An 18,771-nucleotide genomic window follows, 5' to 3' on the forward strand; every position below is an offset into this window, starting at 1 on the left:
GCTATAATGCCATATATTCCCATTACCGATCAGTTTAGTTTGGTGTACGCAATCATTGGTATGTGTCGCCATGTATACGACCAGATTTGGTATGATGCGTTTTTGTAGTTCGTCCATGCAATGATGCCCAAACTGGCTTGTTCAAAATGCTCCTTTTTATTTTCAGGTGATTAACAATGTAACAGGTTGTCTAGAATACCCCCATATGTCATAGCAACTTTACTCTCATACCATGGGATTTTAAGAGTCAGAATTATCCAAGCTTTATATATAGGATGATTATTATCATTGTACTCGTTGCTTTTCAACAGAAACAGTAGTATATAGCTAAACATCAAACTGATAGGTCTTATCATAATGTTAACATGAAATCATTGAAAAAAAAACAAAGACCTTAAAATCCAGGCCCTGAATTTGAAAATAATTTCACCTGTTTATTTCCTTTAAATAAAACAGTTAGTTACATGTACATTTATTTTTTAGGAACCACATCTTTGATGTGATTGGACAAAAGCCTGAGAAACAAGGGAAAATTGCGGGCTTGTATGATCTACCAAGAGGTGTGAGGCCTGTTCGTCATCACTACAGAATCGACGAATCAAGAACGCCTTGGATTGACTAATGAACAATTTCAAGAATGATTAGTGAAAATTACAATTGGATTATTTTCTATTGTTATTTTTAGATATACAATGTATATGTGTAAGGATAAAACACAACATAAAACATTTGTATGTAAAAACTTATGTTTATTACTCAAGGATTTTGTTTCTCATCCTAGCTTGTTTCAATGTAGTCTTGTCCTGTATTCATCAATTGATTGATTGATATAAGTACGGGTGAAATCATCTTGTAAAATAGAATAAAACGTACATGTTGTTTACAGCAGCTGATACATAGTGTAATGATGATATACATTAATATAAATGAAGACAATCAAAGAATGAAACATAGAATTCCAATACATACCCTATTAAAACGTATGTTAAAAATGTTAACACGCAAATAAAAACAATAGAAATACTTGTTCCTTATAATAATATTTCTATACTTTTATTGTTGTTAGTATACTCACTTCATAGTATCGAGATCGAAGTAAAAGAGAGAGCTCGGAAATATGAAATACTTGTTTATAACAATATTGCAACCAATTTATATACAGGTGTAAAGTGTACAAGATTTGTTCATTTCTTTAATATTCATTTTTCAATTGTGCCCATGACTCGGTCCAGGACGGGCGTACAGTTTTGGCTCAAACAATGCCGTTTTATTCCCCTTCACGTTAGTACATCGCAAATTAAAGTCTAAAAAATAGACACATATTCATAAACTGTACCATGTCCATTGCTATTACAATTCTGTTTTAATTAATGGAGCGATTTAAAATAACTAAATAAATAATTGATACTTGTTTCAGTTACCAGATATTTGACTTATCAACTACCCTATGACCTGTTACACATAGAGTGCGGAAAGCGACCGTATTACTGGACATGAGTATACGTTATAACAGGCCTAACGGGCAGCTGTAAATCGTGTTTACACTAGCTGTGCGGCATGAATATTTGCCTGTGAAATCAAAAGATGTTATTTTCAAAATGATGACGATTGATTTTTGTATCCCTTTCACGTGTAAAGACGATTTTTGAAAAAAACCCGCATCATACCAAATCTGGTCGTATACATGGCGACACATACCAATGATTGCGTACACCAAACTAAACTGATCGGTAATGGAAATATATGGCGTTATAGCGAGTCAAATTTGACTTGATTATGGTTCGATAGTGATAGTAGTTGATTATATGTGCTACAATGCTATTCAACTCGACTTGAAAGTATCAATCTAGTGGAAAATAGGTGCGAGGTGTTGATTTTTGTCTCAAAATATCGCGTTAACTGCTCAATAACTTCTAAACCATATACTGTCAGCAAATATATCATACATGATTGGAAACTGCAAACATTTTGTCACCGAAACGCAATCTCCATTAATCTGTCATATTCTATGTTAACGAAATATCAAGGATTTTGTACTCACCGGTGGGGTCTGAAGCGGTGTTTGTCAGCCATATTGATCTTCTCATACCAAAATACGCGCTCATCATACCAAACACGTTAGACCCCCTGAATATGGTATGGAACCGGTTTGTAAACAGGTCCAAGGGAAGGGTTCATTCCTTTATACCAGGGGGTGGATAGGAGGACAGCGTGACTTTAAATGGGTCATTCCTTTATACCAGGGGGTGGATGGGAGGACAGCGTGACTTTAAATGGGTCATTCCTTTATACCAGGGGGTGGATAGGAGGACAGCGCGACTTTAAATGGGTCATTCCTTTATACCAGGGGGTGGATGGGAGGACAGCGTGACTTTAAATGGGTCATTCCTTTATACCAGGGGGTGGATAGGACGACAGCGTGACTTTAAATGGACATTCCGTCGTTGAAATGAGTTTATGCTATAAAAGCAAAAGTAAACGGGAATCTTGTATTTATTCTCAACTAGTAAAAACTATAAACTTCACAGTAATGCAACACCCAAAGCCCGAAGATAACCCAAATTCTTAAAAATAAAAGTTTTTGAAAATGTCACTTCGACCCGAAGTGCGGAAATTAATCGCCGCCAACGACTAATAATACGAGCATGCGCAGACAAGTTAACGAACATAAACAAAAATGGCGTAGGCCCAGCATGGCTCCCGGAGTTAGCGATCCCTAGAGTGTACGAGATTTTATCCATCATAATTTTAATGACTTAATACATATCCTTTTTCGATTTTTTTTCTCCAAAAATGCTAAAGGAATTAGAACTTCAAATAAGGCCAATCATGTATAAATAAGATATTTCAGTTTAATTGATAATCTATTTCGAAGTAAAATAAACAGGATAACAAAAAAAAAGAAGAAGAAATAAATGAAATAAAAACTTGTTTTACGTACGTGAAACTGGAAACGAACTTCACACGTAATTGAGATTACCAAGAACCATATGTCTGGCATTCCAGCTAGGCCTCTTGATTCTTCATATTATTTCAGTAGTAACGAAAGATTTTAAATACAAAATTCATAAAAATAACCCATATTTCGGACCAATAAAAACAATTTAATATTAACAATAGTTTCTTTTTTTAAACATCAATTGCATTGTACCAACGGGAGGTAACTCCATTTTAAAGTCAAGGACCAATGAGCAATTCCTTGTCTCACTCAATACATGGCAAGCTGGGAAATTGGAATCAGCTTGAGGAGAGAATATGTCAGATAGCCGATCAGTTCATTTCCACGGGGTCAAGTCTATTTCGACATCATCATTTTCACGAACTCTGAAAAATAGATTATCATCAAGCATAAGGACTATTTCAAAGTTTAAACTCTACAGTTTAAACATATTTTATTGTATCATAAATATACAAAGGGATCGGGCACACGTTTTCCAACTTGTATAAAGCTCTTTCCCAAAAACAATATACAACACAAATATTTACGCAAGACGACATTAGAATCTACATCAAGTGATTTTATATTTTTAAAAATGCGAGTTTAAGAAGAGTAGAGATAGGATGATAATTAGGGGGAAATGAAGGGAGAGAAAGTCTTCTTCATTTACAATTTATTTTACAAGTTTTGAAGAATAATTAGAATCTTTTTGACAAGTGAGTTTTGAAGTATTATTTTTAGACACAGCTAGGGAGTGATCTTACTGAACTCAGCTGACATTTGTTAACATTGCGCGATAGAGATAACGTAACTGAGCTATATTAACAATAAACTGGAAATTCCAAATAAACTGAAGATTAATGTAGAATTCATATTGGTAGATGATGTTCCTTAAACAGTTATGCAGCTACATATATCATTAATACGGAAGCCGAACAGGATCAATGAAAACAATAAACTTAGTTGGTATCATTAAAAAATAAATCAAAAAAATCTCGTATTATCTCGTATATACTAGAAAGAAACTCGTATATACTAGAAAGAAACTCGTATATACGAGAAAGAAACTCGTATATACGGGATTTTTTAATTATTTTTTAATAATACAAACTAAGTTTATTGTTTGTATTGGCTTTCCTCCACCTCCAAAACCTGGCACGTCCTTAAATGACCCTGGCTGTTAATAGGACGTTAAACAAAACAAACCAAACCATGTATTGGTCCTATTCGGCTTCCGTACATTCCTGACAGAAGGATTTATAAATACCTAATAATAACTTTACTATTATCGATATTGTTATAATTTATGATTATTCGTTTGATTGTCCACACTTAAAAAACACACACCTTCGTAGTTGACCTGTCCATCACCATCGACGTCAGCTTCTCGGATCATTTCATCTACTTCCTCGTCTGTTAGTTTTTCTCCTAAATTTGTCATTACGTGTCGTAATTCAGCTGCACTGATAAAGCCATTTCCATCTTTATCAAATACTTTAAAGGCTTCTTCCAATTCTTGTTCACTATCACCTTCTTTCATCTTTCGTGCCATCATTGTCAGGAATTCCGGAAAATCAATTGTACCGTTTCCTACAATAGTAGAGATTACAATGATAGTCCCTGCCAGTTCCTCGATTCAAGATTTCTATCCTTCGGACAAGCGGATTTTATATTAAATCATTTAAATCTTTGTTATATTAAAGGGAACTTATTTACAGGATCTAAAAGGATTTTTTATTTGATTTAATATGACATTTTATGAAACGAGAACTAAAACTATCACTTTTGTAAGTCTTGCCGAGCACACTTCGAGACAAGTTTTATAAAATCATATTATATTATTATATAAAATATGCAATTAAAACAAATAATAAACAGTTTATATCACACAACTTATAAAATCTTCATTTTGATCAGATATCAAGTCAAACTGGAAGGTTTAAACAAACGGGTACTATTAATGACGTCATAAAAAATTAAAAGATAGAAGATAGATGCATTGCTGCTGTCTATCGTCCGGCCTTTGCTGTGTCTTATTTTAAAAAAAAATGCTTTCTGCGTATTAACGCTCCATATTTGTTCCCATGGAAACATACAAAAAGTATATCTTGTCAAAGACCCATGAGAAAATTTGATCTGAAGAAATTACTTACCATCAGCGTCCACCTCGTTGATCATGTCCTGTAACTCAGCCTCCGTCGGGTTCTGACCTAGTGACCTCATCACTGTCCCCAACTCTTTGGTTGTTATGGTACCGTCGCCATCTTTGTCGAACAGACTGAATGCTTCTTTGAACTCTATAATGCACAATATGATACGTGTGAACAATATAAATGATAGCTTTATACTCAAACAAAGCAATTAACAGACATCTATTTAAGTCACATTTAAAAAAAAAATTGGGAATTTTTCACTCTTCTCAATTTGAAAATTATTTAATTTGAACAATTAATCTAATATCACATATATTAGCATTATACTTAAACACCTATCTTATAACCTGTCTCTGTCCTACATTTTTTCCTTCCTCTCTGAGATATGTTCTGCCACTATCTCCTCTTCCTAGATATATCCTACCACTACATCTCTCCTCCTAGATATGTCATACCACTTTACCTCTCCTCCTAGACATGTCCTACCACTACATATCTCCTCCTCCTAGATATATCCTACCACTACATCTCTCCTCCTCGTAGATATGTCCTACCACTACATCTCTCCTCCTCGTAGATATATCCTACCACTGCATCTCTCCTCCTCCTAGATATATCCTACCACTGCATCTCTCCTCCTCCTAGATATATCCTACCACTGCATCTCTCCTCCTCGTAGATATGTCCTACCACTACATCTCTCCTCCTCCTAGATATGTCCTACCACTACATCTCTCCTCCTCCTAGATATATCCTACCACTGCATCGCTCCTCCTAGATATGTCCTACCACTACATCTCTCCTCCTAGATATGTCCTACCACTACATCTCTCCTCCTCCTAGATATATCCTACCACTGCATCTCTCCTCCTCCTAGATATAACCTACCACTACATCTCTCCTCCTCCTAGATATAACCTACCACTACATCTCTCCTCCTCCTAGATATAACCTACCACTTAACCTCTCATCCTCCTAGATATGTCCTACCACTTTACCTCTCATCCTCCTAGATATGTCCTACCACTTTACCTCTCCCCCTCTTAGATATGTCCTACCACTTTACCTCTCCCCCTCTTAGATATGTCCTACCACTTTACCTCTCCCCCTCTTAGATATGTCCTACCACTTTACCTCTCATCCTCCTAGATATGTCCTACCACTTTACCTCTCATCCTCCTACATATGTCCTACCACTTTACCTCTCCCCCTCTTAGATATGTCCTACCACTACATCTCTACCCCTAGATATGTCCTACCACTTTACCTCTCATCCTCCTAGATATGTCCTACCACTACATATCTCCTCCTCCTAGATATATCCTACCACTACATCTCTCCTCCTAGATATGTCCTACCACTACATCTCTCCTCCTCCTAGATATGTCCTACCACTACATCTCTCCTCCTAGATATGTCCTACCACTACATCTCTCCTCCTCCTAGATATGTCCTACCACTACATCTCTCCTCCTAGATATATCCTACCACTACATCTCTCCGCCTCCTAGATATGTCCTACCACTACATTTCTCATCCTAGATATGTCCTACCACTACATCTCTCCTCCTAGATATGTCCTACCACTACATCTCTCCTCCTCATAAATATATCCTACCACTACATCTCTCCTCCACATAGATATGTCCTACCACTTTACCTCTCCTCCTAGATATGTCCTACCACACCACTTTTACTCCTCCTAGATATATCCTACCACTACATCTCTCCTCCTCCTAGATATGTCCTACCACTACATCTCTCCTCCTCCTAGATATATCCTACCACTACATCTCTCCTCCTCCTAGATATATCCTACCACTACATCTCTCCTCCACCTAGATATGTCCTACCAGTTTACCTCTCCTCCTCCTCCTGGATATGTCCTACCACTACATATCTCCTCCTAGATATATCCTACCACTACATCTCTCCTCCACCTAGATATGTCCTACCAGTTTACATCTCCTCCTCCTCCTGGATATGTCCTACCACTACATATCTCCTCCTAGATATATCCTACCACTATATCTCTCCGCCTCCTAGATATGTCCTACCACTAAATCTCTCCTCCTCCTAGATATGTCCTACCAGTACATCTCTCCTCCACATAGATATGTCCTACCACTTTACCTCTCCTCCTAGATATATCCTACCACACCACTTTTACTCCTCCTAGATATATCCTACCACTATATCTCTCCTCCTACTCCTTATGTCCTTCTCCTTTGTATATCTCGTTCCTTAAGTCCTACTCCTACATCCACCCTCTTTCATTTAAAATTCTCCTGTATGGGTATACCACAATAATTACCTACATTATACATACACAATGCCTTTTTAATTGTCTGAACTACACTTTCATTCTAGACCACGTCATTTGGTAAAGCGAAATGTATTTGTAATCATCCGAATTGAAAAGTCTGTCTCATGTTTAGAGATTAGGACTTCATTATAAAATATATTCACATATATATCTTGATAACGTCGATCGAGACTGTACCGTCTCCTTGCCAACACAACTTACCTGCGATTTGTTCCTCAGTCAGTTGATCGGCCTGGAAGGTAAACCGATATAAATGTCATTGTTTTTCATAAATCTGTAACTTGTATTATTGATAGAGTTTTAGATGTCTTATTAGTCACATCTATTCAACAGAGTATTTGTATAAACAAGAAACAGTAGGACAATAAATCATAGAAGATACGACTATATTTTATTAATCTACTTTCATATCTACTTTAACTTGGCTTAAGTAATCATATATTAGTGTTATTTGATTATTACTTGTTAATCTTGAATCATGAGTGTAAAACAATTGTAAAACAATTATAGAAAAGTTAAGATAATATACCCACAGTAAAGCAATACTTACCATGTTGTCCTGGGGAAAGTTTATATTATACCCGTGTAGCGAATGGCGGTTAGATCGGATGTCGCGTCAGTGAAGTGACACGATGTATGTATAGATGGACGGGTTAGGCCTAGGTAACGCACACAATCCTTTATATTTGTGCACACGTACCTTTTATATTTAAAGGGAATGTGGTGAAAATATGTGTACCTCAATGTCGCATTGCGGCATATCACCAGAACGAATTTCAAGCTCTATTTGAGTAGATAAAGGGAGTATCTGAATAGACATACACCCATTTCCCTCTCGCAAATAAATCAATATCAGAGGGGTGTTTAAATTTCATACTATAACATAATTGAACTACAGAGGTACACTGTATCATGGGTTACTTTCTTTTTCATAATGTACGCCATTCGTAAATATGTGTAGCCTGGTGCACTAATAACAGGCTGTATAATCAGTAAACAACTTTAATATTTGTCAAAAATACATTAATAAATGAAATATGTTGCTTTAAAAGTGATTCTTCTTTCTTTTCTTTAACGTTTTATGTTGTTTGTATATTCTGCATTCATAAAAAAAACATGTCTATTTTCCTATGTTTGAATGTAAAGTATGGATATTTTGTTGATATATATATACGTATATAGATTTTTTTCTTATAGAAGTGTCTTAGATATACCCATACGTGATACAGAAAAAGGTCTGATAATTTCCTTTTGGCAAATCGCTCGATAACTATGTAGAGTTATGTTTTAAAAGTCACTCTCAGAAATGATCTTGATAATGTATAAAGGAAGTATACTAATATAAAATGATAATGAATTTCAATACACTTTTAAAGACTTGAAAATATGTCTCTTTCATTATAAGATTTCAACTCCATGCATTTGGCACCAATCTGTTTTATATTTCTAAACGAAACTAGAATCTCGACCGTGTCACGACAAAATACACTACTTAATTCAGTTAAATTATTGTTTCATACACTGTGGTTGAAACTTGTTTTTTTTTTTTTTTATTATTTTGGAAGGGGGGGGTGAGTGGGGTTGGTCATCATTTCCCGTCAAATTAAAGAAACAAAGGCAGCCGCAACAGTCGTCATAATACTGTTCATTTAGAACCCTGACGAAACTCTGACAATACATGTATGCTTCAAAAATCATGTATCTATCAAAATGAGATTTGGTCACATGATACGGAATTTATTATTACACATAATAAAAGAATTTATAATGCCTATCCTTTTTAAACACAAAACTTTACGTGAGCTCTTTGTATGTTCAATATGACTGATTAAATGATGAGCTCCCTAAAAAGTATGCTACTCACTAACAAATATTTGGAAGTAAGAAAGCATGTCAATTTCATTAAAATCCCTGTTATATTGCTCTGCGAGTAGATGGATCAACCCTGATGTATTGGCATGAACGATATTGGAGTATGCAAACTGTGTCACAGGTGAAATCACTCTGCATTCATCACATTCAAGTGAATATAAAGAAAGTCAGCATGATTTAAACTTCTGTACAATGGGGTCAACGCTTTTAAAGCAGACGAAACCCAATAACTTTTTTTAAAGGTCTAGACATCAGTAGATTATAATTCATGCACAATTATGTTTACAAGAGTATTTATAAAATTGATTTAATAATGTCGATCATGCTTACTAATAAATATTTTGAATTTAAAATTGTATGTATACATCTCTTATAAAAATATAAAAGAGTGATTGTAAAATTAATTAAATACTCTGGCCTCTCATGCTTGCCACTGGATATCTTGAACTTTGAATTTGATGAACAAATTATTTTATAAAATATCCCTCTTCGAGCAGTAAATGTCAAGGGTAACCTGCTAGTTACTTGCATTATTTATTTTGATTGTCAATCCAACATGACGTACCTTTGATATCCAGCCTTCTATCTCCATTGGTGATTGATTCTATCATCATTTAATGAACGTGGGCCTCTGTTGGCCTTTCTCCAAAATTTGTGAGAATATGTAGCATATTAGGTTAATGACATTGTCAAATGTCTCTTGCATGTCTTCTTCGGCATCATCCCCTTTCATCTCACGCGCCATTATTGTATATAAGTCGGGAAATTTAATTCTAACGTTTCCTACAATAAAAGTAGTCACAGGCCAGATCTCAGGGAGATATCGGTTGTTCTGGTAAAATCTTAACTTTGAAATTTCAAAACTTCGATTATACATTATAAATTTGATTGTATTAGTTTGGTTTGTTTTGTTTAACGTCCCATTAACAGCCATCGTCATTTAAGGACGTGCCAGGTTTTGGAGGTGGAGGAAAGCCGGAGTACCCAGAGAAAAAACAACGGTCTACGGTCAGTACCTGGCAACTGTCCCACGTAGGTTTGTAATAGACATCCTTTTTGATTACTGTAACAATGATTTACATGTATATGCTAGACATGTTTTACACTTCCTCCGGTGCATAAGTACAAGTAATATACCTAAGCACGCGAACGGATAGATATTAGATAAATAAAACAAAAACCAAGATTTATCGCAAGGCCTTTCTGTCATCTTCGGTTTAAGGAAGAAGCTGTTTTAATGTTTTTTGTGTTGTTGTTTTTTCCATTGTGTACATTGCCGAAATGTGCTTTTGATCCTCATCAGTGTATGGCCAGTGTATTATGCAAATGGAATTAATTGCCTGTATATATTGGGGGTTGATTCCAATATCACTAAATACATATTACCAACACCTTATCTTATATGAATTGTGTATTATTGTGTAGTATCATTCACTGATTACAAAAAAGTTTTGTAAGAACTTCAAATTACGTACCCTAGTTGAAGGGTTACTACTAAAGTATCTCAAAGAACCTCGAATAAGACTGTTTACTTCAAGGGCTTACTTCCCTTTAAATCAATCTATCATACCAATGTGTATATATGGATTGAATGTTTACTACTTAGGTAGCTGTGTACAGTAAAAATGCCAAATTCTGAAAAATATGGCACATGTTTTAGATATTTAAACATTGCCAGTTAACCTTACATATAACCTCTAATAAAGTATATATATTTGAAATCTGTACAACATTTGCAATTTTAATAGAGCTCTGAAGGATAAGCAAATTGATATTTTCTTTAGAGCTGTGAATACCATGGTAACAGCTTAAAAAATTCTCAGAAATTGCAAAATATTATGATATTTGACCCAAAATGGCACAATTCTTTTTTTTTTCTGAAACCTATTTAAAATTAAATATCTCTATCCCAAAGACAGAATTAATCTTGTTTGGACATATGTTGTAAATTAAGTTTTTCCGCTATCTTACCTTTTCTGTGGGCTTCCATTTTGCGCTGTAGGCAAAACTAAATTTCCTGTGTAAACACACGTTCGGAAAATCCGGATATTTAAAATCCGGAACCAATTTATTGATTTTTGTTTTAATAAATGTGAAGCCTGTATGTACTACTTCATACTGAATATACCAATTATAGTGTACATTTATTTTTTCATTTTTTACGCATATCATAATACAGGAGTTATTTGCTTAACAAAAAAATTGCCATGGCCAGGCTGTCTTACTGTGGTGTGCTACCTTATTGTCACTTTAAGTAGAAGACAACTTTATGACTCCTGCCTTCACTGGGCTTCGAACTCAATATACTGCCTAGCCAGGAATACAGGCTACTTATACCATTTCGCCACATCAAAGGTATTGAAAAGAACGTTTCATATGCGCAGTGATGGTCGGACCGAAGCCTTGACATGATCACAGTGATGGTCGGACCGATACCCTGACATGATCACAATGATGGTCGGTCCGATACCCTGACATGATCACAGTGATGGTCGGCCCGATACCCTGACATGATCACAGTGATGGTCGGCCCAAAGCCCTTACATGATCACAGTGATGGTCGGCCCGATACCCTGACATGATCACAGTGATGGTCGGCCCGAAGCCCTTACATGATCACAGTGATGGTCGGCCCGATACCCTGACATGATCACAGTGATGGTCGGCCCGATACCCTGATATGATCACAGTGATGGTCGGCCCGAAGCCCTTACATGATCACAGTGATGGTCGGCCCGATACCCTGACATGATCACAGTGATGGTCGGCCCGAAGCCCTTACATGATCACAGTGATGGTCGGCCCGATACCCTGACATGATCACAGTGATGGTCGGCCCGATACCCTGACATGATCACAGTGATGGTCGGCCCGAAGCCCTTACATGATCACAGTGATGGTCGGCCCGATACCCTGACATGATCACAGTGATGGTCGGACCAAAGCCCTGACATGATCGTTCTGAATGCTGACTGTCCTATGTCGAGCTGGCTCAACATTCTTATTCTGAATGTCGAATGTCAAATGTCAATTGCTGAGCAACCTCACAGCTGAGGAAAACAACATTTCTTTTTTGTCCTTATCAAACAAACAAAAATCACAGACCTTAACAGATGTTAAAATGATAGTGAGCAATTATGACAATAGCGATATGTACCACGAATATTGTGTAACGAAAGTGATTCAGAACAATTAAAACAGAAATGATGGTTTTATCAGAGCAAAGAATCATCTGACACACACTTTCCTTAAACTTAGCCATGATACCACGATCGATTATTGGAGACATAACTGGTGGTAGTTTCATATCGCGCCGTCAACGTCAATATCACAGGAAAAGTCCATCGCTGAAAGTCATGTACAGATATGCCGTTTACAACCTCTCAAACGTGTTTCACTGCTATTTCTAAGTCCAGGAACGGGTCGCACAGTCAGAGCTGTACATGGAGTTAACAACCTGCTGTTCCGATGCAACGCATTTTGTGCAACATCATCCAGAATTCTCCAATTTGCTGTCTTTTTAAAACTCATTAAAGAAGCTTTCAAGGCTATCTGTATGTGTGTCTATTTCTTGAGGCTGACGAATTTCCAGAGTTGTTGCTAAATTGTAATTAGCCTAATCACCTTTTAAACAACTGGGCCTTGGAGATTAAAAAATACATTTACAACTTTTTTTTTGTATGAATTTTAAAGTTTAAAATACATAAACAAGTTTCATGAATTTTGTTTCAAGTCTGTTTCCTTTGTAAGGAACAACTTCATCAAGGGGGATTCAATTTTGCTTGAAGCTGTGTTGATATATTCTTTCCTGGCAACATCAGTTTTTCTTTGGAAATTAATTGGTGTTAGAAGCATAACAACGCTTCCAACACATTGATTCCAGAAATGTGCCGAACATGCCAGCCATTTTGTTTTCTCTTACGAAAGACGTTCATTTTACAGTAATGTAATTTGTATATATAATTCGAACAGCAATGTAAGAAAAAAATAAGTTCTTTAATAAAAAATAGTTATTCTTAAAATATTTGTAACAATATTAAGATATAGAATATAACAATAACATTTGTGGGGCGATATCGTTGTGGGCAAGACCGAATGAAATTCATGGAGCGATGTAATCGAGGGCAAGATCAAATGAAATTCGTTGAGCGATTTCGACGTGGGCAAAATCCAATCAAATTCGTAGAGCGATATCGTCGTGGGCAAAATCCAATCAAATCGTTGTCATTGCAATAAATTCTTCCTGTTGTGCCTTTCTTAATTCCTTTAAGCATGGACATTTACGTGGCGTGTAATTGTACGCGTTATACGCGTGGAAGTATTATTTTGTTATCTATATGTTTTAATGAAACAGATGATTGACGAAAACAATGCGGAATTAACCCCTACATGTATAATTTACCTATGGAAATCGCGAAATTATATCCCCACCGAGATCGCGTTTACAGCATCGTAAGTCAGCGGTAATTGGATCACCACCAGAGGATGACACAAACGATTATCACGTGACGATAAGATTGACGCAATGTCATGAACTTCACACTGACGTCATCATTTTCACGTATTCTGAAAAAAAAAGAATATTAAAAAAATTGTATGCACACTTTACGGTGATTTCCTACATAGAATGTATATACATTTATATATACACTGTATTGATACATATTTATACATTGTATATAGAGTATAATACATATGTTTATATATAGAGAGTATAACATACATGTTAATATAGAGAGTATACATACATGTTTATGTACATGTATAGAGTATACACTTATACTTATACATACAGTATAACATACATAGAGTATAGCATGCACATTCATATATATAGAGTATACATATTTATATATAGCGTAATTAAATAGAAAAGTCATAACCTTTTTATCAGTGTAAAAATAATGAGAAATGGCGCCAATGCTATAGTATTGAAGTGATACTCCATATTTGCAGTCATTTCGTCTCGCTAACGAGAATGAAACTTATATATACTTAAGCATTGAACGGCTTCCAGTTGGCATTCATATTGACTATGAATGCCAACTGAAAGCCGTTCAATGCTTATATTTACCATCTGCGATTTTTTATTTGTCGTGCGATTTTTGTTTGAAATTTTCAAATTCAAATTTCAGTTGGCAGTTCATAAGTTGGTGAACTCGCAACTGAATTGGTAGGGCTATATAGTGGCAGTGCCATACAATGGTAAATATATCTATGTATACGTGTGTGAATAAATAAATTATACCTTTGTAATCTATTTGTCCATCACCGTCTATATCCGCTTCTCGTATCATTTCCTCTGCTTCAGCCAGTGATAATTTTTCGCCTAAATTCAGCATTACGTGTCTTAATTCGTCTGCGGTAAGGAAGCCGTTTCCATCTTGATCAAATACATTAAAGGCTTTTCGTAAGTCCTCCTCGGGATCCTCACTTTTTAGCCCCTTTTTGGACATCATGGTGAGGAATTCGGGAAATTCGATGCAACCGCTGCCTGTTATGATAATGTTTATTATTTCGTCATGTCTTTATCAGCTCATTCGTTTATTGAGACCATTTTTACTTCATCTACAATACATATTGTGATTTCTTTCGAGCTATCGATTTCATGTATATCAGATTTTTTTTCTGGAAAGAGGCAGTCACTTGATTGAAAGACGTATTTAAGAATAAAAGAAAGGAATCGCTCAAAACGAAATTAAAAACTGTAATACATTCACTCAAGAGTCACAGTTTCTGTTTTGACATTTGAAAAACATTTTATAGTCGGAACGACACGCGTGGTAAACTTCTGTGAATTTTTTTTTTTGTTCAGATCTGAGGTCAATCCGTACATTATGAACAAATATGAGGATTGGTAATTTCCCAAGAAAGTGTTTTTGATTTTGAAATATATTTTACCATCAGCGTCCGCTTCGTTGATCATGTCCTGTAACTCAGCTTCCGTCGGGTTCTGACCTAGTGCCCTCATCACTGTCCCCAACTCTTTGATTGTTATAGTACCGTCGCCATCTTTGTCGAACGTGCCAAAAGCCTCTCTGTAATCTGCAAACCGGATATATATGCATAGCTGACGAACATTAAAAAATTGCGAATATATTGTGATTTTTTCCCCCTTTTTTTAAAATGACACAACAATAGTTGACAGCAATTTGTTGACATTTAAATCATATGAATATATATTTATACGATCAAAGTTGTTGTTTTTTATATTTTGTGTTTAAACACTACATAAATTAATGTTTTGATTTACTTGATGTGCATGTGTAAATACTAAATTTAGACATTAAACATCAACATGCTCTACTCCTAAACTTACACATTTAATCCCTGTCTTATTCGATACCTCTTTTACGGAAGCCCATTGGTGCCAAATGTTATATGTAAAAAACAAATTTATTGCGTTTAAACGCAATACTTTTGCGAATAAACGCAATACGTTTGCGAATAAACGCAATACTTTTGCGAATAAACGCAATACTTTTGCGAATAAACGCAATACTGTTTGCGAAAAAAGTATTGCGTTTATTCGCAAAAGTATTGCGTACCCCTGCCTTACTCTCTACCTGTTCCCTTATTTCTACATCTGTTCGTTGTTCCATATCTTACCCCTCCCTTACCCTCTACATGTTCTCTAATTTTAACTTCCCTGCGCTTTCACTGCCATCTTTCCATTGGCTTCGTACCATTTTACAGCCCCTGTCGTACTCCATACCTTTCATTCGTCCCTTCTACTATCCTGTACTGCAAACTGTCTCCCTCTTTATTCGTTTTGGCTGTCCCCTTTACTGCACCCCCCCCCCCCTCTCTCTCTCTCTCTCTCTCTCTCTCCTACTTCATACCTGCCCCACTCCAGCCCTCGTTATTCTATCCCGTCTCTTTAAACCATTGTACTGCCGCCCTTCCAACTTCATACAATTGTACGCCCTCCCTTCCCCATTCAATACCAACCATTATACGCCCTCTCTGCCCTATTCCATACCAACTATCATACCCCTTCCCTGTCCTACCCCATACCTGCGTACTGCCTTTTATTCAGACCACTTAAATCAAACAACAACACCCACCCACCACTAATAGCGAACTCTAGATAGATAATAAACAATAACTTACCAGCGATTTGTTGCGCAGTCATTTGATCGGTCTGAGGAATAAACCAAGATACATGATACAGTGAGGCGATACTTAGACATGAATGATAATAATTTAATAATAATTAGTAATGCTACACAGTGGTGTTCACATCGTAGGTCTGTTTCACTGTTTAAATGAGAAATCGTAATTCATACGGACAGATTCCTCATTGTCTTGGTTTCAAATTTTGATACACTTTACTATACATGATGCGAAATGGAAAATTAACATAATACTTATAATTAAGTTTTAATGTTCAAAGATTTAGTGTTGTTTTTGTGACGTCAAAGATTGCTCACTGTTCTGTCACAATCGGTATTGTGATACATGTGGTATTTAGACTGCTCTAATGTATGATTTGCATAATTTAGAGAATCATTGATAATGGTTATGATAAATTAATGTTTAATGGATATTTTTTAACAATAAGTATCACAAACCATATTTTAAGGGACAGCACAGATTTAAATGCTCATAATGATCTGCTTCTTTCTGCTATTTTTGAAATGAAATCCGCATGAGATATTTTACATATATATGTTATGTGTTCATGAGTAATGCAACATGCAATATTAGAATTATTTGTATGTATGTATATACATGTTATATAATCATGAGTAATTAAACAAGCCATACTAGTATTATTTGTATGTATGTTTGTATGTATGTATATACATGTTATATTACCTTGAGAAATGAAATAAGACATACTAGTATTATTTGTAGGTATGTATGTATATACATGTTTAACTACCTTGAGAAATGAAATAAGACATATTAGTATTATTTGTAATAGTTTTTCAATCGATGTGGATTCAATTATAAATCAAATCCCGATGTGGTTGTGATAATTATATCGCTAATCAATCATTAATATACTTAACTGTAAATAATCAATATGTTTCAAAAGTATGTTAAAAGCACAAGAAAAGCATGATAAAAGCCTGTGCTCACAGCATAAAAATACATACCATATTGCTGTGAGAGAAATGGCGTGTACACTGGTTAGTTGGAAACGACTAAAATAATGAGTGTTGTCTGTCTAAATTGAATTAGTACAGCTATGGAATTAATACCAGTATTGATAACAATACTTGATAATATATTTTCGAATTCAAAGGTATTATCGCGTAGATATGTGTACCTGAATGCCGCATTGCGGCACATCGCCAAGACAAAGTGCAGATAAAAAGATAATTGTGAGTCGTTCTTAATAGATCTAAAAATAAACCGGTACTACAATTACATTTTGAACTGAGTATGACGTATAAGGAATAAATCTCATGCTTGATACGTGTCCTTTAACTGATTGTTTTCTTCCTTCGGGGATTTTCGTAACGTGTGGTTCTTAAAGTGGACACGAACTGTAGACAGTGGGATAACACATTGAACGGTACATATGGAAATATAATTAACTGTTTAAAGTATTATTTTTACTTAATTATTTAATTTTGATTGAATTATGATAGCTTAAATTTTAGCTAAACAGTACCTTCAATTCAATCTTTTGTAATTGTGTAACGCCTTTTAGTTTGTGCTTATAACATTATAAATCAATAAAAACATTCCTCATATTATTTTTTTGCACGAATCACTGGTATCAGTATGACCATATCTGAATATTTTGGTTGTTCGCCTTTTGTTTCGTTGGGTAAATACAAATAATGATGAGATTCACTCGTATAAACATGCTTTTCAGAAAACCTCTTAAATGTCGTATTTCCGCTTAAACTTAACCAGTATTAAGTGGATTTCAAATAAAAAGGGTGCGATTGTTTCAATGATTTGACAAGGATTTCACGGTTAACAGTCATGAGCCATAAGAGAAGATAACAAGCATAACAACTATCTGTATATTCAAATATAAATTGTTTCATTCTCATGTCAGTATTCCTGGACATTTTTGCATCGCATTCATGATCGGCTGTGATTTCTCTACTGAAATTCTGTTGATCTAAATTGGAGGATTTTCAGTACCTAAACACAGAAGACCGGCTGTGATTTCTCTACTGAAATCCTGTTGATTTAGAATGGAGCATCAGTACCTACACACCGATGACCGCTGTGACTTTTCTACTGAAATCCTGGTGATCTAAAATTGAGGCTTTTTCAAAACCTGTACACTAATGACTGGCTGTCATTTCTCTACTGATCAAGAATGGAGACATCATTACCTACACACCGATAACCGCTGTGATTTTTCTACTGAAATCCTGGTGATCTAAAATGGAGTATTTTTTTTCAAAATCTGCACACTAATGACTGGCTGTCATTTCTCTACTGATCTAGAATGGAGACATCAGTACCTACACACCGATGACCGCTGTGATGTTTTCTTCTGAAATCCT

The 18,771-nt window shown here is 35.5% G+C and overlaps 2 protein-coding genes across 2 annotated transcripts; both read right to left on the bottom strand.

Annotated features, from left to right (window-relative positions):
* Nucleotides 1-3,090: 3,090 nt before the first annotated feature.
* Nucleotides 3,091-8,134, bottom strand: LOC117324664 (calmodulin-like). Its single transcript, XM_033880599.1, has 5 exons — nt 7,968-8,134; nt 7,619-7,649; nt 5,092-5,235; nt 4,286-4,528; nt 3,091-3,324 (listed from the first exon to the last, which is right to left on the bottom strand). The coding sequence occupies exons 1-5, from the start codon at nt 7,968-7,970 to the stop codon at nt 3,296-3,298; spliced, it is 450 nt and encodes a 149-aa protein (XP_033736490.1). The 5' UTR covers nt 7,971-8,134; the 3' UTR covers nt 3,091-3,295.
* A 5,138-nt stretch (nt 8,135-13,272) lies between these two features.
* Nucleotides 13,273-15,335, bottom strand: LOC117324674 (calmodulin-like). Its single transcript, XM_033880612.1, has 3 exons — nt 15,191-15,335; nt 14,538-14,783; nt 13,273-13,855 (listed from the first exon to the last, which is right to left on the bottom strand). Exons 1-3 carry the CDS (start codon nt 15,258-15,260, stop codon nt 13,827-13,829), a joined length of 345 nt encoding a protein of 114 aa, XP_033736503.1. The 5' UTR covers nt 15,261-15,335; the 3' UTR covers nt 13,273-13,826.
* Between the last annotated feature and the right edge of the window lie 3,436 nt (nt 15,336-18,771).

This window comes from Pecten maximus, chromosome 3 (assembly GCF_902652985.1).
Source record: "Pecten maximus chromosome 3, xPecMax1.1, whole genome shotgun sequence".
Lineage (NCBI taxonomy): Eukaryota > Metazoa > Mollusca > Bivalvia > Pectinida > Pectinidae > Pecten > Pecten maximus.

Excerpts from the sequence above, each read along its gene's own strand:
- LOC117324664 (XM_033880599.1), bottom strand. Across the intron at positions 4,529-5,091 it reads CAACGAGGTGGACGCTGATG|GAAACGGTACAATTGATTTT; the intron begins GTAAGTAATTTC and ends CTACTATTGTAG. Across the intron at positions 3,325-4,285 it reads TGGACAGGTCAACTACGAAG|AGTTCGTGAAAATGATGATG; the intron begins GTGTGTGTTTTT and ends TCTATTTTTCAG.
- LOC117324674 (XM_033880612.1), bottom strand. The coding sequence starts at position 15,260 with ATGAGGGCACTAGGTCAGAACCCGACGGAAGCTGAGTTACAGGACATG. Across the intron at positions 14,784-15,190 it reads CAACGAAGCGGACGCTGATG|GCAGCGGTTGCATCGAATTT; the intron begins GTAAAATATATT and ends TTATCATAACAG. Across the intron at positions 13,856-14,537 it reads TGGACAAATAGATTACAAAG|AATACGTGAAAATGATGACG; the intron begins GTATAATTTATT and ends TTTTTTTTTCAG.